This window comes from Eschrichtius robustus, chromosome X (genome assembly GCF_028021215.1).
Source record: "Eschrichtius robustus isolate mEscRob2 chromosome X, mEscRob2.pri, whole genome shotgun sequence".
NCBI classification, from domain to species: Eukaryota; Metazoa; Chordata; class Mammalia; order Artiodactyla; family Eschrichtiidae; genus Eschrichtius; species Eschrichtius robustus.
In genome coordinates, this window is record NC_090845.1 from 45,497,542 (window position 1) to 45,522,127 (window position 24,586).

General features: G+C 54.6%; 2 protein-coding genes across 3 annotated transcripts; one reads left to right on the plus strand and one right to left on the minus strand.

Annotated features, from left to right (window-relative positions):
- The first annotated feature begins 1,585 nt into the window (after nucleotides 1-1,585).
- On the plus strand, nucleotides 1,586-14,827 carry CCDC22 (coiled-coil domain containing 22). 2 transcript variants are annotated; one of them, XM_068533151.1, is made up of 17 exons: nucleotides 1,586-1,800; nucleotides 2,830-3,007; nucleotides 7,504-7,636; nucleotides 8,383-8,489; nucleotides 8,633-8,699; nucleotides 8,800-8,978; nucleotides 10,933-11,127; nucleotides 11,673-11,735; nucleotides 11,830-11,949; nucleotides 12,492-12,611; nucleotides 12,701-12,817; nucleotides 12,923-13,024; nucleotides 13,106-13,213; nucleotides 13,472-13,567; nucleotides 13,789-13,848; nucleotides 13,929-14,003; nucleotides 14,451-14,827. In XM_068533151.1, the coding sequence occupies exons 1-17, from the start codon at nucleotides 1,751-1,753 to the stop codon at nucleotides 14,562-14,564; spliced, it is 1,884 nt and encodes a 627-aa protein (XP_068389252.1). In that variant the 5' UTR covers nucleotides 1,586-1,750; the 3' UTR covers nucleotides 14,565-14,827. The 2 variants fall into 2 exon arrangements, with proteins under 2 accessions (XP_068389252.1, XP_068389254.1); XM_068533153.1 differs by lacking the exon at nucleotides 1,586-1,800 and adding an exon at nucleotides 2,330-2,446.
- Nucleotides 14,828-15,676: 849 nt separating this feature from the next.
- Nucleotides 15,677-22,008, minus strand: FOXP3 (forkhead box P3). Its single transcript, XM_068532614.1, has 11 exons — nucleotides 21,799-22,008; nucleotides 21,175-21,279; nucleotides 20,949-21,087; nucleotides 20,468-20,555; nucleotides 20,294-20,398; nucleotides 19,325-19,412; nucleotides 19,069-19,149; nucleotides 18,146-18,296; nucleotides 17,372-17,448; nucleotides 16,047-16,148; nucleotides 15,677-15,826 (listed from the first exon to the last, which is right to left on the minus strand). Exons 1-11 carry the CDS (start codon nucleotides 22,006-22,008, stop codon nucleotides 15,677-15,679), a joined length of 1,296 nt encoding a protein of 431 aa, XP_068388715.1.
- Nucleotides 22,009-24,586: the final 2,578 nt, after the last annotated feature.

Consider the following 24,586-nt stretch of genomic DNA (forward strand, 5'->3'; position numbering starts at 1 on the left):
CAGCTTTGGAGGGATTAAGGTCACAGGGCGGGGCCATAACAGGGTCGGATGGGAAGGTGAGGAGGGGTGGAGATGGGACACTTGTGGGCCAGAGCCTGGCAACAGAAAAGGCACTGATTTAAAAAAAGTATTTTTACAAAATATATACCAGCACCAGAGTCAGAAACTAAAATAAGAAAAATGATAATTGTTTCCCAACAGTACCTGAAATTCGAAGTATGTAGGAATAGACCTAACATAACATATGTGCAAGATCTCCATGGAAAAAAATTATCAAATATTATCAAGTGATTAAAGGGGACCTAAATAAATGGAGAGATACATTAAATTTACTAATTGAAGTAGTCAATATTGTGAAGATGTCAGTTCTTCCCGAAGTGATCCAGAGATTCAATGCAGTCCCAAACAAAGATCTCAAAAGGGACTTCCCTGGTGGCGCAGTGGTTAAGAATCCGCCCGCCAATGCAGGGGACACGAGCCCTGGTCCGGGAAGATTCCACACGCCGCGGAGCAACTAAGCTCGTGTGCCACAACTACTGAGCCTGCGCTCTAGAGCCCGCGAGCCACAGTACTGAAGCCCGCGCGCCTAGAGCCCGTGCTCCGCAGCAAGAGAAGCCACTGCAGTGAGAAGCCCGCGCACCGCAACAAAGAGTAGCCCCCGCTCGCCGCAACGAAGACCCAACACAGCCAAAAATAAATAAATTAATTTAAAAAAATCTCAAAAGATTTTTCCTTGAAATTTGACAAACTGATTCTAAAATGTATATTGATATACCAAAGATCTAGAAAAGCCAAAATCCTTTGAAAAATAACAAGATGGGAGGACTTGCCATATCAGATATCAAAGCTTGTTATAAAGCAAGAGTAATTACGAACAGAATAGAGTTCAGAAACTGAGTCCCACATATAGGTACACGTGATTTATGACAAACGTGGCACTACTGAGCAGTGGAGGCAGGGTAGCCTTTTTCATGAATGGTTTATATGGATGTTTACTATGTAATTATTCTCTGGAGTGCACACATATATATATAACATTAAAATAAAGCATGTATTGAATGCATGAATACTAGTGACTGTAACTTACATAGTGTTTTGTTTGTTTGTTTTGTTTTTTACAGTATTATGTATCAGGCACACATTTCAACGCTGCTTTACGTGAGTTAATTCTGTTTAATCCTAGGAAGCAGGTACATTAACACTTCCATTTTACAGATGAGGAAACTAAGACACAGGGAAGCTATGTAACCTGCCCACGGTTGCACATTTAGCAAGTTGCAGAGCTGAGACTCAAACCTAGTCGCTTTGTGCGAAAGCCCCTGCCTTAACTTGTACACTTTTACAATCTAGAAGATGAACGCTGCCTTAAATGAATGAGTAGAGAAGCCTATCTCCGTCCCGCCCCTTCCCCCTTCCTTCCTGACATACACACACACACACTTGCGCGTGCAGTATAATCCTTTGCTCACTTGGAAGAGCGCACTGGGCTGCAGGAAAGAGAAAACAAAAAAACCCCAACCTACAACTCCCAGCAGCCATTGCACGCTCAAGCCTGCGCGCGCCCATTCACACCAGAACGACAGGCATCCGGTTTGCGCCGAACTAGGTCTCGGAACTACATTTCCCGGGTCTCCTCGCGCAGCCCGTGACACTCCTTGGACCGCGAGCAGGGAGCGGGCTTTCCACAGCTGCGCCTCTCTTGCTCGGACCCGGCCCTGGACCCAACCTCGGACTCCAACACGGCTCCACCATGGAGGAGGCGGACCGAATCCTCATCCATTCCCTGCGACAGGCCGGCACGTAAGGACACAGCCCCCGCCCACCCCGGAATGCCCACATCCGGGACTCCAAAACTCCGGACCTTGACATCTAGGGCTGCAACTTCCAGGACCCTAAGACCCTCCCTCCTCCTTACACACACACGCACGCACACACACACACGGGGCCTCCCAAACCCTTTGACCTCTACACTTGGTAAACCCCAAACTCCAGGACCTAGACACCTCGAGACCTTAAAACCTTGGAACCTCAAGACCCGGGATTCTGAAATCTGTGGATCTTGACATCAATACCCTGGGACTCTGACATCTGGAGATTATAAGCCACCTTTATCCTGTGAACCAGGGAACTTAAAACTCTGGGATCCTGGCACTCAGGGACTCCAAAATCCCCTGGGACTGGATACTTGGGAACCTTCAAACCTGGTTTCCCAATACCTGAGGCTTTTAAAACCCCAGGACTCTAAAATCTGGTGGCCTTAATGCTTGGTGACCCCGACGCACAAGGACTCCTGCATTCGAGGGTCCTAAAAACCCAAGATGACAACATCTAGGGAGCTTGATTTCTGGATTGCTTGAGACTGGGTGGTCCTGATACCCAGGGACTCTGACATTTGGAACTCCTGAAAACTCCAGCCTCCCAACATCTAGTCTCAAAATCCTAGTAGGTCAGTATCTAGGGGCCTCTGACATGCAGCAAACATGATATCTGGGGATGCAGAAACCCAGAGACTATTCCACCTGGGCTCCTAGGCCTTCCCAGACCCCAGAAATTTGGGGCTTTTAGGCATAGGGAAATTTGAGATTTTTTGAACTCGGATCCCTTCCATCCACCATTCTACACCAAGATCTTAGGACCTGAGGACTCCCTCCATTCTTAGTTTTCCAAATGGAAGTCAGACAACAACACCCAGGACCTGTCTGAACTGTGGCCACCCTCCCCACCCCATCCCAGTACTAGGGCTTCCAGAAGGCAGCACGGCCCAGCCTCATCCTTGTTTCCTGACTGCTTCCCCCCACCCCCTATCGAGCCTGCCTCCTTCTTCTTCAGGGCAGTTCCTCCAGATGTGCAGACCCTGCGAGCCTTCACCACTGAGCTGGTTGTAGAAGCTGTGGTCCGTTGCCTGCGTGTGATCAACCCTGCTGTGGGCTCCGGCCTTAGCCCCCTGCTGCCTCTTGCTATGTCTGCCCGGTTCCGTCTGGCCATGAGCCTGGCTCAGGCCTGTATGGTGAGTGTCTTCCTCCCAATACACACAGCCTCTTCCTTCCTCCTTCACAAAGTCACCAAGCTCCTTTGAGACTCTTGACTTTCCTCTCTGCCACCTCCCGTTGTGGCTTAGCGTTCATTAGTGGCTAAGGCTGCCGGCTCTGTGGTCAAACTGCCTGAGTAGTTCAGACCCTGGCTACAGCACTTGCTAACTGTGTGACCTTGCTAACTGATGCCCCTGTGGGCATCAGTTTCCTTATCGGTGAAATCGAGATGATAAAAGTAGGGTTGTCCTGAGGATTAAATGAGTTGATCCAGTTTGTGCCTGAGTTGCCCCTGGCTCCCATATTTTGAGCTTAGCACCAAGAACTTTTCCCCCTATAGTATCCATTTACCAGTTCCTGAAAAGGCCCTGTTTTGATTCACATGCTCAGGCTGAAATTAACCACCACGTTCTCTGGTTGGCCCAGCTTGGATCACATGGTCATCCCTATAGGGCACTGTGATTGGCTGCTCCTTCAGGATCACTTGGAGTTGGGGGAGGGAGGGTTACCCAAAGGAAGATACGCTGCTTAACTAAAACAGTGTCTGCACTAAAACTTTACTCTGCCCTGTTGCAGCTTGCCTCTCGTGAGAATAACTTACATACTGTCTCTTTTGTAAATAAAGTGCCTTCTGGTGAAGCACTCATGCCTCCCCAGTACAGACCTGTGTCCAGTTACTATACCCAAGGGCTCCAAGTAAATGTCATTTCTCCTGGCTCATTAGTTCTGGGATTTTAGGCTAGTCTCTTAACCTCTTTGGGCTTAGGTTTTCTCATGTGTAAAATGGATAAGAATTGGACCTACCACGTAGGGTTGCTATGAGGATTAAAAATGAGTTCATACGTGAAAAGCTGGATATAGTAAGCTTTGTGCAAGTGGTATTACTATTATTGGATAGGCTTGATCTGGCTGCTTGTGTTCCAGCAGCTTGTGGCTACGTAATGAATGTCAACATGCCCAGCATACCCAGTATATGGTGGTAGAGGGACAACAGAGTAACTACAGCGAAACCTTCCACATAGCCCCAAGGGACTGGGTGGTCAGGTTTCTTGAATTTGTTCCTTGCTTGTGCGGTTTCTGTCTCTTAGAAATAGGCCTCAGAGCTCTACCCTTCCCTTGGCTCTCTGGTTCACCTAGCTCTCAGGAGTTCTCAGGTTCTTCTGTCTGGGGCTCTTGGTGGCCCTCGAGGCAGGCAGTCTGTCCCCTGGCCTGGGGCTGTCTTCTCGAGGATGGCACTTTATAAGGGGGAACTCGTGTCCTGTTTGGCTAGGAGGGTGCACAGTGGGACGTGTTGAGGAGGGGCTGGGGATCAGGCTTCCCCCAGTTTTCTCTTCCTCCCTTCTCTCAGTGCTGTTTCCCACTGGATTTGGTGGTGACCTACTTTTCCTCACACTAACTTTAGCGTGAGTATGGCTTTTTCAGTGATTGAGAGGTTCACGTGATTGTCTGGCCCCAGAGCCTCGGTTTGCCCTGAGCAGGTAGAAAAGGTCTCTCTTAACCCAGCTGGGCGCTGCTCATGTAGCCCACCTTGGCTCAGCACTGCCGCCTTCTGGTGTCTGCCTCTTCATGTGCCCTACTCCTGGCACCACTTTTTGCGACTCAGCCACCTCCATACTTTAGTGTCTGTCATTTCACACACCCCACTCCTGGAGTGAGTTTCTGTATCATTCACAGCTCTTTGATTGCAGGTGTTGGAAAAAACCCAAAGTAAAGTAGCTTAAAAGACAGTGGTTTTCACACTGTTTTGACTGTGATCCTCTGAAATAAATATATCTTACGTTGTGACCAAATACACATATGTGTGTATAATAATGATGTTTTTTGAGTGTGTGCTCTGTGCTGGGCATTGTGGTAACCTGGTGTTAACTCACTGAATTCTCGTGACAACTTTCTGAAGTAGGCACTGTGGGTATCCCTTTTCTCAGGTGAGAAAAGTGAAGCTCAGAGAGGTTAAGTGATTTGCCTGTGGTTACCCAGTTGGTAAGAAGCAAAGCTTGGATTTGCATCCACGAAATATGCTTTCAGAATCCATGCAGCTCCGGACCAGAACCCTGATGGGCCCTTTTATCCCTTAAAGCATCCACATCGGGAAAGTACTGTCAGCCCCATTTTACAGCTAGAAACTGAGCTTCTTGGTGGTTGAGTAACCGGTCCAAGGCCTTATAGCCAGTTAAGTAGCACAGGCTGGATTTCAACCCCAATCTTTTTGACTCCAAAGCCCATAGTCTCTTTTAAAAACATTATTTACTATTTTGCGTGGGTCATTTTTATCAGTCAGGGTCCAGTCCAGAGATACAAACCCCAGCAGTAATTTGAATAGGGATATTTCAATATAAAGAATTGTTAACTAGGTAGAAGATGGTTAACTACTGAAAGAGTCAAAGAAATCTCCAAGGTGTGACAGAAGTAACACAATACCTTGAGAAGTCCCACTGGCACTCCAAACCGTTCACCTCGTTACCCTTACCCGTCTGCTGTAAGGGGATTACTTTGATTAGTTTCTTGTGTGTCTTTCCAGTTTTTAAAAAATGAAGATATAAGCAAATATAAATATATATTCTTATTTCCCCCCTTTCTTACACAAAAGAGAGCATATGCCTAGTTTCTTACCTTTTTTTCCCCCTTGCCACATATCCTGGAAATCATTTCATATCAGACAATAGAGATCTTAATCATTATTTTTTCCTTTTTGCAGCTGCAGAGTAGTTCATTGTATGTATGCACTGTAGTTTATTCAACCCCTCTCCTATGCTTGGACATTTAGGGAGTTCCCAATATTTTGCAGATAATGCTGTAATGAATAATCTTGTGCATATATATTCTTGAATTGTTGGAGGCCTGTCTTCAGGGTAAACTCCTAGAAGTAGGATTGCTAGGTGGAAGGGTAAACGCATACGCCATTTTGTTAGATTTTTCCCAGTCGCCTTCACTGGGATTGTTTAATTTCTGCCTTCCCAACAGCAGTATATGAGAGGGTGCCTGTTTCCCCACAGCCTCACCCACTGCGTGTATTGTCAGAGTTTTCCCCATTCAACAGGTGAGGAATAGTATCTCTATATAGTTTTCCTCCTAGCTTTGTACTTTGAAAAACTTTCAAATTTAAGGAAAAATGAAAACAGAAAAATAACACCCTTCTCCTAGCTTTCTGTGTTGTTAACATTTTCCTCCATTCTTTTCTCTCTATCTGGGTACACACACACACACACGCACACACACACACACACACACACACATTTTTTTCTGAACCTTTTAAAAGCAGCAGACATCACTGACACTTCATACCTAAAACTTTCAGTGCACCTCTCCTAAGTAAAAGGGCGTTCACCAGTATAACCACAATATCATGATCCCACCCATGAATTGAATATTGATAGAGTAATAGTATCTAATATTTAGTGCATGGTCAAATTTCCTCAGTAGTTACAAAAATATCCTTTGTAGCTCTTTTTGTTTCCAACTACAGAGTCTAATTTAGGATCATACATTTCATTTCACTGTTACATTTCTAATCTTCTGTATCCAACAGTCTTCCTTAGTTTTTGTTACTTTGTTTCTTTTTACAATGCTACATGTTTTTGAAGAGTGCAGGCTGGTTGTTTCCTGGAATGCCCCACAATCTGAATTGGTCTGATTGTTTGCTCATGACGAGATTCAGGTCTGGGACAGGAACTCTGTGCAAGTGATAGTATCTCCCTGCCCGAGTGGACCTCAGGAGAACGGTAAGGTCAGGTTGTCCCGGATCGGTGATGCTCGTGTGGGGTCTCTCCGTGTGCTTTCAATTCAAGTCTCTCTTGTAAGCAAGGTTGGACATATTTGCATATGTTTAAGGGCCGTTTTTCATTCTATTTCTGGGAATTGTCTGCTCCTGTCTTTTGCCCCTGTTACTGTTGCACTGTTGGTCTTTTTGCCTGTGTAGTTTTAGGCACTCTTTATACACTAGGCAGATTCACTCTTTGCCTATGATATGAACTCCAAATATTTTTTCCCAGCTTGTCATTACGCTTTTGACTTTGCTCACTGTAATTTTTCTTTAAAAATTTTTTCATGTATTCAGAAATACCCATCTTCTCTTTCATGGCCTCTGGATTTAGAAAGGCCAGAGCTTTAATTTTATTTTTTTTAAAAAATGTTTATTTATTTATTTTGGTTGCGCCGGGTCTTAGTTGCGACACAGGAGACCTTTGCTGAGGCACGCGGACTCTCAGTGGTGGCACGCATGCCACAACTAGTTCCCCGACCAGGGATCGAACCTGGGCCCCCTGCATTGGGAGCGTGGAGTCACACCCACTGGACCACCAGGGAAGTCCCCAGAGCTTTAATTTTTAAAGCTCTGAAGGCCTTGGTGAGCCAAGGGTGAGTTCAGAGGGTGGTGGTTGGTGAGAGAGTGGGAGCGCTTGTGGTCTCAGCCCTGGGCTCCCAGGACAGGAGGATCCTGCCTGCCCGACTGATAGCGGCCACCCTTCCCCACCCCCAGGACCTGGGATATCCCTTGGAGCTTGGCTATCAGAACTTCCTCTACCCCAGTGAGCCTGACCTCCGGGACCTGCTTCTCTTCTTGGCTGAACGTCTGCCCACTGATGCCTCTGAGGACGCAGACCAGCCTGCAGGTGTGGGGTGCCTGGGGCGTGGTGGGGGTGAGGGAGAGGGTGTTGTGGGGGCTGAGAGAGGTGGAAGTGGTGAAAAGGTTGATTGGTGGGGGGGGGTATGTGTCTTCAGGAGAGCTAGGTGGGAGGACTGGGGCTGGGAGAGGGGATGCAGGGCAGGGGGAAGGGAACTGGGGCTTGGGCTGACCCAGGTGGGGAGTTGGTGCTGGAAGGGGCCTCTCTGCCTCACCTCCTGCCTTGCCCCTGCCTCGCTCACTCCACTCTAACCACACCAGGCCACTCCGGCCTCAGGGCCTTTGCATCTGCTGGCTTACTCACACAGATAGCCTCATGGTTCACTCCCTTACCTCTTGGAGGTTCCTGTTCACATGTCACCTCAGGGAGGCCTTCCTTGGATTGCCTTGTTTAAAATTATATCTTCCTCTCAACGGTCCTTATCTTCCTTTCCTGATGACCACCTGACAGTCTTCTGTATTGTACTTACGACCTTGGTCATGCTCTCCTCTACCTGCCTCCACAGGAGGGCAGGAGGATATTTATCAGTTTGTTCACTGAAGTAGCCCAAGGGTCTAGAATGGTGACTGGTACAGAGTAGGTGCTTAATAAGTGTTTGTTGAATGACTGAGTGTGAGAATGATAGCTACATAGATATGTATCTCTGGGGGGGCAGTCAGGCTGCTTTCCCAGGTTATGCATTTTTGGAGTTGTGGCACTGTCACCTGATTGACACTCCCTCCCCACTTCCCTAGGTGACTCAGCTATCCTCCTCCGGGCCATCGGGAGCCAAATCCGGGACCAGCTAGCCCTGCCCTGGGTCCCACCCCTCCTTCGCACTCCTAAGCTGCAGCACCTCCAGGTGGGACCCCTCAACTCATGTCAACATTGCTTGTTGCTGCGTTGCCTGCCTTGTCCCCATTTGGGTGCTCAGGTTTTTGGCCCCCTCCCACTGGTGCCCCCGTCACGATTCATCCTAGAGGTCTGATTCTGCTCTCTCACCAGGGCTCGGCCCACCAGAAGCCTTTCCATGCCAGCAGGCTGTTCATGCCTGATTTGCTCTCCAGAGGAGGTGAGGATGAGGCTGTGGAGAGGGGCTGGGGGGAGGGGTAGAGGTGGGCCTAACTGCATGGTGAGGCAGGAGGGCTGGCTGACTCTGTTGCTGCCTCCAGAGCCCCGGGAGTTCCAGGCGAGTCCCTTGCTGCTACCAGCCCCCGCCCAGGTGCCCCAGCCTGCTGCGAGGGTGGCCTCGCTCCTCGAACGCCACGCCATCCAACTCTGCCAGCACACGGGCCGGGACCGCCCCAGGGATGAGGACTGGGTCCACCGGGCATCCCGCCTCCCCGTCCAGGTACTGCCCAGTGCTTGGTCCCTGCTGACGAGGTCCCTGCTCACTGTGGCTCCCATTTCGTCTCCCGTTAGTCCTCTGCCCCTCTCCTTTCCCCACTTTGTCCCTCTCTTCCGTCATCTCTCTGTGTGCAACTACCTGGCTCCCTGCCTGAAAGAACACTGGAGTCAGAAAGGTTGTACAAGTCAGTATGGCCCCTCGGAGCGTCGGCTTCCTGCTGTGAGACACGGGTGGTGATACTGCTCTCTTCTGAGGGCGATGTTCCACCGAAGGACGTGCGCAGGCAGCCAGAGCTGTCAGGATCTGCCCCCTTCCTCCCTGTTTCTACTGCCTTCTTCCTGCCCCTGATTCGCTCCCTCTTTCTCTGTCTCTGCTGTCATCACCGACGTGTGGCCTCCAGATCTCTGCACCGTCTCTTTTCATCACTGGCTTTCTCGTTCTGTGGTTTTGCTGCCCCTCTTCTCTCTCCCCGCCGCTGTCTCCTCGTTTCTGTGTCTCTGCCTCTGTCTTCCTCTATATCCGCCTCCATCTCCCCTCTGTCCACCTCAGTATCTGTCCCCATCCCCTCCCAACTTTGTCCACCTCTGTAGCTGTCTCCTTCCGCCTCCTCCGCTGCCATTTTTTCTGTCTTTATGTTTTTCTCTCTTTCTTCAACTTACAGGCATTTCAAATACAGAAGTAGAGAGAATAGTCTCATAAACTCTATGTCCCTGCCATCCACCTTCAATTATAAGCCTTTTGTGGGGATTCCCTGGCGGTCCAGTGGTTAGGACTCAGTGCTTTCACTGCTGAGGGTCCAGGTTCAATCCCTGGTCGGGGAACTAAGATCCTGCAAGCCGTGAGGCACAGCCAAAAAACGAAAAAAAAAAAAAAAGATATAAGCATTTTGCCAATCTTTCCTCATCCCTTCTCTAACTTTTTTTTTCTGTAATATTTTAAAGCAAGTCCCAGACATCATATCATTTTAACTCTAAATACTTAAGCAGACATCTCTTAACTCATAAGGGCATTCACTTTTTAACGCAACCCCTGGGCCATTTTCACACCTAACAGAATTAACGGTGACCTATTTTTCTTTTGTTTTTTTTTAAAGCTTTGTATATGCATTTTATCTTTTGAACCAGAACCTATTACATCTTTTTTTCCCCTAAATTTATTTATTTATTTATTTATGGCTGCGTTGGGTCTTCGTTGCTGCGTGTGGGTCTTCGTTGCTGCGTGTGGGCTTTCTCTAGTTGCAGTGAGCGGGCTTCTCATTGCGGTGGCTTCTCTTGTTGTGGAGCATGGGCTCTAGGCACGCGGGCTTCAGTAGCTGTGGCACACGGGCTCAGTAGTTGTGGCTCACGGGCTTCAGTAGTTGTGGCACGCGGGCTCAGTAGTTGTGGCTCGCGGGCTCTAGAGCACAGGCTCAGTAGTTGTGGTGCATGGGCTTAGTTGCTCCGCGGCATGTGGGATCTTCCTGGACCAGGGCTTGAACCCGTGTCCCCTGCATTGGTAACAGTGACCTCTTAATACCATCCAACACTTGAGTTCATAATCAGATTTCTCCAGTTGTCTCAAAACTGCCTCTGTTCTCATGTCTCTCTCTCTCTCTCTCAATTCCACTCTGCCTCCGCCCCTTCTTTGCCCAGCACCTCTGACTCGGTTTCCGCTCTGTCCCCACATATCTTTTGAGTGTCGGTCTCTAATTTGGGGGCTGCAGGCTTACTTCTCTCCCTTCCCACAGCCTCCTCCAGTTCAGGGAGCCAGTGGGTAGAGAGAAGCAGGGCTGAAGAAGAGGAGGCCCTGTCCTCAGGGAGCTCCCAGGCCTGTGGACCAGGAGAGTGGGTCCGGGCCCCCTCGTGGGAGAGGCTGAATGGCTGGTGTGACTTGGGGGTAGCACCTTGTCAAGCGGCTCCCTGGTGGAGGCAGGGCCTTGGGTACCCAGCAGGCCTCCACACTCTTCCACTGTTCCTAGGAGGATACTCGGGCTCAGCGGCAGCGGCTGCAGAAGCACCTGGCTGAGCATCTGCGCCAGACCTGGGGCCGGCCAGGGCCCCCCCAACAAGCCCGAGACCTGGGAGAGCTGCTGCAGGCCTGGGGTGCTGGCGCCAGGACTGGTGCTCCCAAGGGCTCCCGCTTCACACATTCAGAGAAGTTCACCTTCCATCTGGTGGGTGGGCCTGAGTGGGCCTGGGGCATGCTGATGGGGCCAAGGCGGTATTGCTTTATGTACACACACCACATTTTATCCATACAGGGGCCCGTGTTCCCACCGGGCCTGCCCTCTCCCCACGGGGGGTGGGCACCCAGAACGGTCCCTGGCTTCTTGGGAACTTCCGTGGAGAAAGGGTAGAGGGGTGGGAACTATGTAAGCGTGTAGGGCTGCTCTTTGTGCAAACCCCAGCTTTTCCTGGGCAGTTTCCTCTGGACATATCTTCTCTCCTTGGATGGTCAACCAGAGGGGCCCTCATCCTTCTCATGGGCAGATGGGCAAGAGCTGTGTCAGGGTCAGGGAGGTTTCTTTATGAGCAAACACTCCAGTCTAAGGTCACAGAGAGCGCATTGATCCTCACACACATTCTGACAGCCGTCAGTGGTACAGTGGTACTGTACCTGGGTATCGTGCTGGGAGGGTGCTTTTGGGGGGTGTTGAGGCTGGGCTGTGAGGGGCAGGGCTTTCCCCGACAGCCAGGACGCTCCTTTCTCGCTCCCCAGGAGCCTGAGGCCCAGGCAGCCCAGGTGTCAGATGTGCCGACCACCTCCCGGCGGCCTGAACAGGTGAGCAGAGCAGTGGTGGGGCGGGGGAGGTGTCCTGGGCCCTTGGCTGTCTACTGGGCCTGACACCCCCACCCCGACTGCCTGTGCCTCCCAGGACATGTGGGCAGCTCAGGAGCAGGAGCTGGAGTCTCTTCGGGAGCAGCTGGAGGGAGTGAATCACAGCATTGAAGAGGTTGAAGCCAACATGAAGACCCTGGGAATCAGCCTTGTGCAGGTGGGTGTGGGAGAGGGTCTGCCCACCGGGGTCAGGTCACAAGTCCAGCCTAGACGGCTTAGAGGGACTTGAGGGGGTACTCTGTAGAGGTCTGCAGCTGTCAGAAGGGTTCATGGGAGACACTGGGGACCTGTGGGCCTCTTGAGGGTTCAGGAGAATCAGTGGGAGTGAGAGGGCGATGTAGGGTTGTGGGTGAGGGTGGTGTCGGACCTGCAGGGGTTAGAGGTGCCTTGGTGTCTGTGAGAATCAGGAGGGGTGTAAGTGTCCGTGGGCCTCTGTAGGGGCTTGTGGGGCTCATCAGGGGTCCTGGGGAGTCAGTGTGGAGGTGGAGGGGTCAGAGGGGCCTGTGGGTGCCTGTCACTGCTTATAGGTCTCCGTTGCTATCAGGAGGGGTCCGAGGGGCCCGTAGGGCCCCTAGAGGGATGTGTTGTCATCTGAGGGGCTTGGGCTAGGCCAGGGCTTTCCAGGCTCAGCGGGGGCTGGGAGGTTGTGGTGCGCGTGGGGCTCCCCCACTGACTGGGAGTGGGGATCCCGGGTGCCAGGTGGAGACCGAGTGTCGGCAGAGCAAGCTCAGCACAGCGGAGCATGAGCAGGCCCTGCGCCTGAAGAGCCGGGCGGTGGAGCTGCTGCCCGACGGGGCTGCCAACCTTGCCAAGCTGCAGGTGGGGCTGGCGCTGAGGCTGGGCTGGGAGGGTCGGAGTTGGATGGGCCCAGCCTGTGTGACATGTAGCCCCCCTGCCACCACCCCCAGCTCGTGGTAGAGAGCAGTGCCCAGCGGGTCATCCACTTGGCAGGTCAGTGGGAAAAGCACCGTGTTCCGCTCCTTGCTGAGTACCGCCACCTCCGAAAGCTCCAGGACTGCAGAGAGGTAGGTGGTGGGGTCCGGGGCTGTGGGTGGGGCGGGTTCGGTCCCTCCCTAGGGGGCTAGCCCTGCGCTCTGCCTCACTGCCCTCTACCCGTGGGGTCCTGGCAGCTGGAATCCTCTCGACGGCTGGCAGAGATCCAGGAGCTGCACCAGAGTGTTCGGGCAGCTGCTGAAGAGGCCCGCCGGAAGGAGGACGTCTATAAGCAGCTGGTAAGGCCCGTGTGGGGGCCCTGGGCCGCTCAGAGCCGGGGAGGTGTCGGTGCTAAGGGAGCACCTGCTGTCTCTGCCTAGATGTCAGAGCTCGAGACCCTGCCCAGAGACGTGTCTCGGCTGGCCTATACCCAGCGCATCCTGGAGATTGTGGGCAACATCCGGAAGCAGAAGGAAGAGATCACTAAGGTACGCCATCGTGGCCGGGGAGGGTGGGTCATATGGGTAGATACGCCCAAGGGGCGGATGTGTGTTGCCGGGCTACACGGGGACCTCACACCCTCTGAAAGTCAGAGCTATCTGGCCATACCCAGACACGGAACAGCCCCACACAGTCCACTGCAGCCACCCCTGACCCTGTCTGGATGGGACAGCATAAACGTGAATGCCCTCAGCTGGCTGGCCGCCCACCCCAGACGGGCTCACGGCTACCCTGGTCTCTGCCAGATCTTGTCTGACACGAAGGAGCTTCAGAAGGAAATCAACTCCCTGTCTGGGAAGCTGGACCGGACGTTTGCGGTGACCGATGAGCTTGTGTTCAAGGTGTGGGGCAGGCCGGGCTGGGCGCGGGGGTGGGGCGGGCCTGGGCCCTGTGTGAGCCTCGTGGGTACACTGTTGCTCGGGCCTGGCTTTGCCCTGGGGAAGACCAAGTCAGGGAGTGGGAGAGGGTGGCCTTGTGGGGGCCTGGAGGTGGGGGTGGGGTAGGGGCGGGGTGAGGCGGGAGCAGCCCACTGACACCGTCAGGGTCTCCTCTGTCTGGTCAGGATGCCAAAAAGGACGATGCTGTTCGGAAGGCCTACAAGTATCTCGCTGCCTTGCATGAGGTGAGGGGAGAAGCGTGCCTGGGGGCTGGCTGGGCTGGGGCCAAGTTGGGGTGCAAGCCTTCTGCTCCTGCTGTCCCCAGAACTGCAGCCAGCTCATCCAGACCATCGAGGACACGGGCACAATCCTGCGGGAGGTTCGAGACCTTGAGGAGCAGGTGAGGCCCGGGGGTGGGAGGGCTAACCAAGGCAGGCCCGGGATCAGCTCCTCGGTTTATGCCAGGAGAGGCTGTGGAACCAGACACAGCCTGTGTCTGGAGTCGCAGCCCTGCCCCTTAGTCGCTGTGTGTGTGACCTGGAACAGCCCAGTGGCCTGCTCTCACCCCCTCCTTCCCCCTGAGGGTCCTCACGCCTGCCTCCTAGGGCCGTTGGCAGAGGCTTCAGCTCGAGTATGTGGTGGGCGATTCCTGCCACGTAGCAAAGGATGCTTTAGGTGGACGGATGACATGTGCAAAGGCCTGGCGGTGGGACAGAGCAGGCTGTTATTGGAGGGGGTGGGAGGAGCACGGGAGGGGCCCTGGGTGGCTGTGATGGGGTAGGGGTGGTGAGCAGGAGCTGGGAAAGGGGCCCAGCACGCTGAAGGGCTGCGATTCGCATTGCCTTAGATTGAGACGGAGATGGGCAAGAAGACCCTCAGCAACCTGGAGAAGATCCGTGAGGACTACCGAGCCCTTCGCCAGGAGAACGCTGGCCTCCTGGGCCGGGTCCGTGAGGCCTGAGCAGCCCCCTGCAGAGGTCTCCCCTGGGCCTCAGGCAGGGATTTGGGGTGCTGGGGGCACTGGCCAAGCACTGGCCTGGGCCATGCCCTCTGCTTGCGGTCCAGTTCCTCCTGCTGTAGCCTTGGCCCCAGACCCTCGCCCACCTGACCCCAACCCTTATCTGGGGCGATCATCCAGAGTGTGGGAGCTCAGCTGCAGTTTATTGCAGAGGGCACTGGGGGTTGGGGCCTTGGATCTCAAATAAATGAGGGGCTCTGTCTGCAGTCTAAGCTGAGGCATGGATGGGGGCACAGGGCACAGGGCTCAGGATGGGGGAGGGGGCGGGTGGCAGGTGAGACACTGGGTACATTTGGTGAGTCGGTGTGCATGGCCCTGGATGTCTGCGTGGGACTCAGGAGGCCCACTGGGGTGCTTTGTGGGTGCGCATGCGTGAGACATGCAGGTGAGTTCAGAGGGTCTGTGTGACCGAGCGTCTGTGTCGGGAGCTGTGTGATACCGTGTGTGACCAGCATGTGTCTGTGTGGCTTTCTGGGACCTGAGAGAGATCCTGAAGGTACCGAGGCTGCTTCTGTGCGGGTGTCTGGGCACGCCCCGTGTGACACTGCACCAGTGGGCCTGGAAGCTGGCTATGGGTGTGTGCTTTGGGGTATGTGGGTTGACAGGACTGTGCTCGGGTGTGACTGTTTGTGTGACTGCGGATTTGAGGTGGTGTGAGTGTACTGAGGCAGGCTCTTCGTGTTTTGGGGTTTGTATTGAGTCCAAGGGACAGGATTGCGACTCTCTGTGTCCTTTCCAGCCCTAAGGTCATCTGTGAGAGCGACTGAGGCAGGCTGTGTGTGTGGTCGGTTGTGAAGGCTCAGTTTGGCTGGAGGGCTGGTCGCAGGGGGCTGGGGCGGGGGTGTGGGGTTGGGGCCGGGGTCCCTCTGAGCAGCCTTGGTGCAGAGCATGTGATCCAGGAGGGCGGTCAGCTGGGGAGCAGGGTCCCTGGCCAGCAAGATGGTGCACACCTTACTTCTTGGTCCCTGCAGGCACGTCCAGGGCCGGTCACCCCTGCCTCCAGCCACTTCTACTCCCCCGTTTTGGCCCCTGTCCTTCTTTCCTTGGCTTTGAGGTCAGGAGCCGGGTGTGGGGTTGGAACACCTGCTGGGCCTCTGGCTCCTCTTCTTGCGGAACTCAAACTCATCCACGGTCCACACGGCCCCCTTCTCGCTCTCCACGCGCACGAAGCACTTGTGCAGGCTCAGGTTGTGGCGGATGGCGTTCTGTGGAAGGAGGACCAGCCAGCCGGGCCGGGGATGTTGGGGAGGGGAGCAGGCAGGCAGTCATCCTCTGAGGCCAGCAGTCCCCACCAAAAATCGACCTCCTGCCCTTTCTCAACATGCCTACAAGCCCAGTCCCAGGCCCACCCGTTCCTGAACTTGACCCAGCACCGCAGTGGCATTTGAGGCCCTCCCAGCCACTGCCACCTCCGGAGGTGCTCACCTTCCAGGTGGCAGGGTGGTTTCTGAAGAAGGCGAACATGCGTGTGAACCAGTGATAGATCTCGTTGAGTGTCCGCTGCTTCTCGGGAGCCTCCAGGATGGCCTGGAGGTTAGGGGGTGTGGGGGTAAGGGGAGCCGCTCCCCCAGATTCGGACTGAGAGGGGCACTGGCCCACCTTGGGCCTTCTGACCTGGGTGAAACTGCGGGGTCGGGGGAAGGAAGGGAGATGGTGTGGGGTGACAGGTCAGAGACAGGGTTAGAAGCGGGGTGAGGGTAGGGCTGGGATGGGGTTAGGTAGAGGATCAGGGCTGAGGTTGGAGTGGGGTCTGCTTCAGGGTTAGGGCTAGAGTTAAGTTAAATTTCTGGGGTGGAGTTGGAGTTCTCTGTGGGAGTGAGGTTTCAGAGTTTGGGAAGGGTAAGGGCCAGAGAGTGGGGTCCAGTTAAGGATTTGGAAGGGGTAAAGGACCAGGCAGAGTTAAAGGTCAGGGAAGTGGCTGGTTAAAGGTCAGGCTGGGGATGAACTGGGGTGAGTCGAGGGGCGAGGGGTGGGAGGACGCGTTGCATTAGGTCAGGAGTCAGAGGTGGGCCTAGTTACGTAGTTATTTTATGTGTCAGGGATGTGGTTAGTTTCAGGGTCAAGAATGAGGTTGACTGTGTGTGGTCCTTAAGGGTCAGAGCTGGGATTAGGTGTGGAGTGAGGCTAAGGGTCCGGGAATTTGATCTGCTTGGATTTAGGAATGGAATTGCGTCAAGGGTCAGTGATCATGGCTGCGGTGAGGCTCCAGGTTGGGATGGGGTTAGGTAGGTGAACGGGTGGCATTGTGTAGGGTTAGGTGTGGGCCTAGGATAAAGGTCCGGGCGGGCTCTGGTGAAGCCTCTGGGAAGGCATTAGGGGGATGAGGAGGAAGGGGTTGGGATGGGTCAGGTGTTACAAGGAAGGGGTTAGGGATTGGGGTCTAGGGGGGAATGTGTTGGCAGACTAGGGTACGTCTGGGCTGGCGAAGGAGTTAGGGTGTACCTGGGGCGGGTGTAAGGCAAGGGGAAGAATTCAGGCTAGTTTGGGGGCTATTTATAGGCCCAGGAGGCAGTTAGGTATGGAGTTGATGTGGCCATCAGGAAGGGGGTGTGTTGAAGGCCAGCTTTTAGCTTGCACTGGCTTGGATGGCAGTTTAGTTGTGGGTTTGGGGGCAGGTCTGGGGTGAAGATGGGGGATCACATCTGAGGCGTGGGTTTGTTCATGGAGGAGCCCGCCTGGGGGTGCTCAGAGAGAGGCAGGTCCTCCACCCCGCCCTCTCTTCCTTCTCCTCAGCCCGGCACTCTGCTTACCCAGCGGATGAGGGTGGCATAGGTGAAAGGGGGCCGCATGTTGTGGAACTTGAAGTAGTCCATGTTGTGGAAGAACTCTGTCAGAGGTACAGAGGGATCAGGCCCCATCTGGGAACTCCTCGCTCCCTCTCCCACCCTCTGCTTTCGACCGACCGGCTGTCGAGTCTGCATGCCTGAAATCCCACCGTGAACACCACTTTCCAGGATCACAGTCACTGTTTGCTAAGCACTTGACATAAATGATATCATTTCCCCTTTGCACCGCTCCCACCAAAATGGGGCTTATTCTCCCAAGGTTTAAAAGAAGTGAACTAACTTCCATACCAAATGGATGTAACTGGTTAAATGGCGGAGTCAGGATGGCACTCAAAGGCCCTAATCCCTGTTAAGCCCACAGCCCAGACCTTGCGGGTAGTAGGGGATTGGTGAGCTTGGGCGAGTCACCCTGCTTTTCCTTGGTGGGGAGAGGGAGAGTCCCTGGGAATTACTAAGCTAGCTCCCTCCCTTCTGATGACCAAATGGAGTAGCTGAAGCCCAGAGTGAGTGAGCCCTAATCCCCAGGGGAGACAGGGCTAGGACTAGACATCTGAGACCACAATGGGGGCTTGGAGGCCATGGAAATCCAGAGAGGAAGCTTTTACGAGCAGTTGCCAGTTTCCAAAGGCTGGGTGGCAGTGGTGGGGAAGAGCAGTCCCCCGCCCAGTACCAGTCAGGGAGATGAGGGGCTCAGAGGGCACCACGTAGGGCACCACGTAGGGCACGGACCATCCTTACCTGGGATCGTGCTGTTTGCATGGCTGCCCCAGAGGTGCCTCCGCACAGCAAACAGGCCTTCAGGGGCCTCTTGGGGACCTGGCCAGGCTGGGACAGTGGTGCCCGGGGTGCCAGTGGCTACGATACAGCAGGAGCCCTTGTCGGATGATGCCTGGGGGAAGAGGGAGAGGCTGGTGACCCAGAGGCTTAAACTTGCCACTTTAGTTTTAAATAAGTGTTTTTAAAAGTAAGGGCACCCTCTTCTCAATTCCACTCTGATGTAGAATCCCACAAAGCAGCACGAGCCATATTTATTAAAGTGCGAGTGTGGACACTAGTGTGTGTAGCACACCAGTGCCAGGGCCACGAGCTAGGGTTGAATTGGGCTCCTCTGCTACCCAACTGCGACCTTGGGAAAGTCACCTAAGCCTCCCTGGCCTCAATTTTCCTCATCTGTGAATTGGGGATGATAGTAATACCTACCTCACCATGCATCATGGGGATTAAATAAGTTAACGTCACCAAAGTGCTCACAAACAGTGCCTGACACCCAGGGCTAGCTTCTGTGTGATCTCTGAAGGTCCCGGGGCCCTGAACTTCGTTTAATGCTCTGCGGTCATCATTTTGAAATCTGAGCCCCGCAATTTCATTTTGCACTGGGCCCTGTGAGTTATATAGCTGGTCTTGCCAGCGGTACACAGTCTGCATTCAGTGTTGGGCGATTTGCTGTCGCTTTGCAAACTCAAGATCATGATTTGGGATCTTAAGGTCAGAGGGTTTGTAAGTAGAAAGGGACAGATTCCTAGGTCTGGGCATGTTTGGAGCTGGGGACAGGGGCCCAGAGATCCCAGGGCCTGGGTGCAAGGATAGGTCCCCTGCCCCCTGCAGGGCCCCTCCCCTGCTCCCCAGCAGTCTGTGCCACCTGTGGGCCTGGGGTGGCTCACCGTGGATGGAGCCTTGGTTGGGGCCATCTTCCCAGCCAGGTGGGCTTGCATAGCACCCAGCTTCTCCTTCTCCAGCACCAGCTGTGAGGACAGGCACAGAGTGAGGCCTCAACCTGGTCTTTCTCCGCCACATCTTTGCACAGGCTGCCCCCTTCCTTCCTTCATGCCAGCCCCCATCCTGGGTGAGCTGGGGTCCTGGCACAGGGTGGACGTACGGTTCACCCACCGCCACCCTGCCCCCGCCCCCCCATGTCACCTGTTGCTCCAGAGACTGTACCACCTCCCTCTGGAGGAGACACTGCGCCCTGCCCTTCTCATCCAGGAGATGGTCTGCCTGGCAGTGCCTGGGTAGTGGAAAGAGCGCATGCGGGTGACCATGGCGAGCCTGGCTTCCCGGCTCAACATTCCTAGTGGGAAAGGCTCAGACCCTCTGGGAGGAAGGTCTCTCCTCAGAGCCTCAGCCTCCCTCCCCTCTTTCTACCTCAGTCTTCCTTTCACACCTGTCATTCCTTCAACACATGCTACTTGGCATCTACTGTATGGCCAGGGTGCTGGAGATGATCATGGAAGGTTAGTGAGCTGAGAGTGGGAAAGGCATTCCAGGTGGAGAGTACAGCTTGTGCGAAGGCCTGGTTGTGAAGAGGACGGGATGCACCGAATTGCCACTGATAGTTGGGTATGGTTGGAAAAGGGGTGTGTGTGTGTGTGTGTGTGTGTGTGTATGTGTGTGTGAGAGAGAGAGAGACAGTGATGGGGCTGAGAGGAGGCAGCAATAGCCATTGTGAGGATCTGGGACTTTGGGGATCAATAAAATCAATAAAAGGCTGGTGTGTTGGCATGAGGGGGTGGGTAGCAGGGCAGAACAGTTAGAAGTGTGGATTCCGGAGGCTGGCTGTCACTCAGGAACTGGGTGATCTTGATCAAGACACTTAACCTCTTTGGCCTCAGTTTCTTTGTCTGTAAAATGGAGGTAAATCATAGCACACACCTCTGTTATGATGCCCCCATTATACAGATGAGGAAACCGAGGCTCCAAGAAACTAAGTAACTTGCCCAAGGTCACAGAGCCAGTGAGTGATGGAGCCAGGATCTGAACCCGCAGTCTCAGCTTTTGCCTCTTTCATATTACCCCCTATCGGGATGAGGCCTGAGCTGAGACCTGCACCCCAGACCTCCTCCCACAAACTGGGGCCCCCCTGGACTGGAACGGGCCTGACCCACTCACTTGAGGAAGTCCTCTGGCTCCTCGAAGACCTTCTCACATCCGGGCCACTTGCAGACACCATTTGCTAGCAGTGAGTAGGAGCCCTGGGGCATGGTTGAAAGGGTGCTGGGGGGACAAAGTGTGTCAGAGGAGGGGATGGCAGGGCAAGGGTCCTTCCCAGCCCTGCACACTGACCTGTCCTTCCTGGGCACACCGGGGCTTGGGAAGGTGCAGAGCAGTGCTGGTTCCCTGGACACCCATTCCAGGCTGGCCACGTTGATCCCTGCAGGTGGGGACAGGGCACCTCTGGGGGCTGGGGGCCAGGCTCTGGAGCTCGGCCCACAAAGCCTCTCATTTTGAGCTTCCCACCCTCCTGAGCTTTGCAGGCCCAGACTCCCAGGGGGCTCTGTGGTCCCTAATCTCCAAGGCTACTGGTGGAGCAGCTCAAAGACTGCGCTGACATTTCGACTAACTTTGCAAAGATCTGTGGTTCCGTGATTTTGACATTCTGTGTCTTTAAGGTTCTGAGCCTGACATTTTTTAGAGGTTGGAGTTTCCAAGATGATAAGACCTGACACCTCTGGCCTCCTGAGGGCCGCAAGTCAGCAGCCCACACCACTTATGTTCAAGGATTGGGGGCTCTGGGCTTCTGTGGAGCTGTGGGGTACAGTGTTACCAGGTGGCAGGCCAGGCCGGGCCTTGAGGGAGAAGACCCCCGTAGCAGCAGTGGGTGGCGGGAGGCTGATCATAGCTGGGCTGTCCAGTGGGCGCACCTGCAGCACAGGGGTCCGGGCATGGGCATCCACCGTTGAGAGCTAGGGGCACATGGGGTCCATTTCAGCCAGGTCCTCTCCCCAGTTCTCCCGCCTGCTCCCTCCTCCCTGCCTGTTCTGGGTTGGTACCTGGTGCACAAAATGTGGCCTGTCCTGGAGGAGCGCCTGCAAGTGGGGCGAGGGACCCAGCCGTGCTCCAGAGGGTGCCACCATGACGAGGGGCACTGTGGGCAGCTGGGGAAGGCAGGCGGGTGAGATGCCATCCTCATGTTCACTGTTCTACACGTCTAACCCATATACTCCTCACCACAACCCCACGTACTAGGCAGAATGACCAACCCCATTTTACGTATGTGGAAACTGAGGCTCAGGGAGATTGGGTGACTTTTTCAAGATCAAACAGCTAATAAGTGGCAGAGCTGGCCTCCATCCTGTCACCTCACCTCCCTGGGCCCCAAGCCCTCTGTCACAGGGGGATGGAGACACACATGGCTATGCCTGTGGGACCATGATAGGGTCTCCTATCCTGAGACAGGGATTGGGAGGTTGCGGAGAGCCTCGAATCTCTGAGACCTGCTAAGTGGGGACTTTCTTGGCCCCGTGACATCTGCATAAGTCACAGACGTGCCTGGGACCCAGAAAACCACTTCCTGTGCCCCAGCTGGGCCCCCCGCCCAGTGCCACAGTAAAGGTCGGCACCTATAGGCCCAGGTACCCCACCCTGCCTGCCCCATCCTGGGCCCTAGGCCTCACCTGCAGCTGCGATGGTGGCATGGGGTTCAAGGAGGAAGAGGAGGCGTGAGCCCCACCTCGGAGGTCCCGGCCCTGGAAGGTTGTCCCCGGACCCTTGGCTCCCAGCTGGTCTGAGGCCTTGGGTGCAGCCCTCCAGCTGGGCGAGGCTCCAGGGGATGGGCTGAGTACCAAGGAAGGGGCCAAGGGCTTGGCTGGCCTGGGGTTGGGCATTGGGTCCTTGTCCAAGGGCAGGCTGCGGGGACACAAGGGGAAGGAGTTACAAATGTGCTGGTGTGTGTGTGAAATGCTCAGCCATCTGAACCATGTGGACACCCCCTCTGGTCAGAGCAGGCATTGGCTGGGGTGTGTCCCAAAGGGGCCCCAGCTCTGGTCACGTGTGTGCACGTGTGCACACACATCCTCGGTGTCAGGAGCACTGGCGTGCCTGTGTCTCCAAGCACACCCCATGTGCTTGGACCCAGCGCACAGTGTGCCTGTGCACGCTGGCACAGGCCTGGTGGGGAGGTGTCCTCCCTGAGGGTGGTGGGGAATCCGGGGTGGTTTGCGGGGCCTCAGCCAGGATAGGTCTCAGCACCTGAGTGGTGCTCTTCAAGCCTCAGCCCTCCTGTCCTCCCTGAACCCAGTATAGGCCACACAACCTTTGCTGATCCCACGGGGGCTGCTTTCTGATTTTCTCCTGGGAGCATTGTTACCCCAGTGACGGGCATATCTGGGAGTGAAAGGGGGGCATGGACTCAAAAGATCCCTCTGGCTGCTGTGAGGGGGGCAGACTCTAGGAAGGTGAGGGCAGAAGTAGGGGGACTAGTGAGGAGGCTACTGCAATAGTCCAGACCAGGATGATGGCAGTGGAGATGGTGAGAAGTGGGTGGGTTCTGAGTTAATGTTTCGAAGGTGGAGTCAGGAGAATTTGCTGGCAGCTTGGATGCGGAGGGTGAGAGAGGGAGGGTCAAGGTGACTTCTGGGTATTAGCTGAGCAGCTGGAAGGACAGAGCTGACATGACCTGAGATGGGGGAGCAGGGTTGGGGGTGGTGATCCAGGTGTGGAGGGACATGACGACTCTGGTGTTAGACATGCAAGTGGCAAGGCCGAGTGGAAGCTGAGTACAGGAGTCTGGAGCTTAGATGGGCATCTCCATCTGAGATCATCTCTGGGCTCCCACCCTGCATGGAGCTGGCAGGGCAGGTGCCAGAGAGGAGGAGAGACAGGCTCTCTTGAGCCAGGGCCTGTGCGAGCTCCTCGACTCGGCTCCCACCAGAGTTCACCCCAATCTCTGCTCTCCAGGCCTGCCTCCAAGCCTTTGCTCATGCTATTCGACCTGCCTGGAATGCCCGCTCCTCTTCCTCTTCCCCTACCCAAGCCCTATCCAGAAAGTCCTCCAGAATGGCTCCAGAACCTTACACTCCCCGATGGGCAGGGCCTCGGTTTCTCAGAATCCTATAGTCCCAATCTGAGAGGAAGCCAGAGCTGGAGGGGACTGCCAAGCCCAACTTCCATTTTACTGAAGGGGACAACCAGGTACAGTGTCCCACGGCCCCATGGTGACTTGAGATCTCTACTTCTTTCTCCGGAAAGTGTGTGTGTGTATGTGTGTGTCTCCCCACCCCACCCCATAGCACTGGGTTGGGCACACAGCTGCCGAGAGCAGCCCTGGGGAGTAGAAGAAGGGCTCTGAGGGGGCAGTTGCTCCTTCCTTTCTTTTCTGTCAGCTCATGGGGGTTGCCAGAGTTATGGTGCTGAGGGAGGTGGGGGTGTGAATCCAGGTATTTAAACCCTTAGTCTCCCGGGGCCTTAGAACATTACTGCGTGAGAATCAGGAGCCTGGGTCTACGGAGGCTCAGAACAAGGGCCAGAGAGAGTGTCGATGACTCTGAAGAGGTGAGTGAATGAATGAGTGCATGAAGGCAGGCGGAGATCAGGGTGTTGCTTGTATAAGCCAAGGAATGTCAGAGTGCCAGCAAACCATCCGAAGCTAGGAGAGAGAACAGATTTCTCCCTCGTAGCCCTACAAGGAACCAACACTGCTGACACCTTGATATTGGACTTCTGGCCTCCAGAACTGTGAAACAAAACATTTCTGTTGTTTAAGCCACCTAGTTTGTGGTACTTTGTCACAGAGACCTGAGCGAACCAATACTGATTTTGGTGAATGAGTGGATGTTTTCCAATGCTCTGGCCTGGCCCACACGGCTAGCCTGTGGTCACTTCTCAAACTGCCTGGACCCTTGGCCAGAGCCTATAAGAAATTGCCTCCTCAGACATATCTGGAACAACCTGACTCAGGGCAGCATAGATACATTCTCAGAAAGGGGCCGTGGGTATGGTCTGTCTCGTGGTGGGGTATCTGGAGGGCCAGGCTGGGCAGCCGGCTTCCTGCACTGTCTGTTGGGGCATCCTTTTCTGACTATTTCTCAGAAGCCACATGGAGGATGTTTCTGGGACACAGTTTGTGTTTTCGTATCGGGGTCTGCATCTGGGCCCTGTTGTCACAGCCCCCGACTTCCCCAGATATTTCCGCCATTGACGTCATGGCGGCCGGATGCGCTGGGCTTCATCGGCACCAAGGAGGAAGAGAAGGGGGCAAGTACCCTACCCCACGGGTTTCGTTCCGAGAATTGGCTGTCCCGTCCTGCGGCCGGCCTGGCCCAGGTGGGGTGATGTGGGTGCTGGCGGATGTGGTGAGTGACGTCCATCTGGCCACCATGACAAGCCCCGGGCCCTGTAGACCCGGCCCTTTTTGGGCCATGGAGAGGCCCAAGGTTTGATGCTTGGGGAGTGCCATGCAGACCC

Excerpts from the sequence above, each read along its gene's own strand:
- CCDC22 (XM_068533151.1), top strand. The coding sequence starts at position 1,751 with ATGGAGGAGGCGGACCGAATCCTCATCCATTCCCTGCGACAGGCCGGC. Across the intron at positions 12,818-12,922 it reads AGCTCCAGGACTGCAGAGAG|CTGGAATCCTCTCGACGGCT; the intron begins GTAGGTGGTGGG and ends GGGTCCTGGCAG. Across the intron at positions 13,849-13,928 it reads ATCTCGCTGCCTTGCATGAG|AACTGCAGCCAGCTCATCCA; the intron begins GTGAGGGGAGAA and ends TGCTGTCCCCAG.
- FOXP3 (XM_068532614.1), bottom strand. The coding sequence starts at position 22,008 with ATGCCCAACCCCAGGCCAGCCAAGCCCTTGGCCCCTTCCTTGGTACTC. Across the intron at positions 21,088-21,174 it reads GGCCACATTTTGTGCACCAG|CTCTCAACGGTGGATGCCCA; the intron begins GTACCAACCCAG and ends ATGTGCCCCTAG. Across the intron at positions 20,399-20,467 it reads GGTGTGCCCAGGAAGGACAG|CACCCTTTCAACCATGCCCC; the intron begins GTCAGTGTGCAG and ends TTGTCCCCCCAG.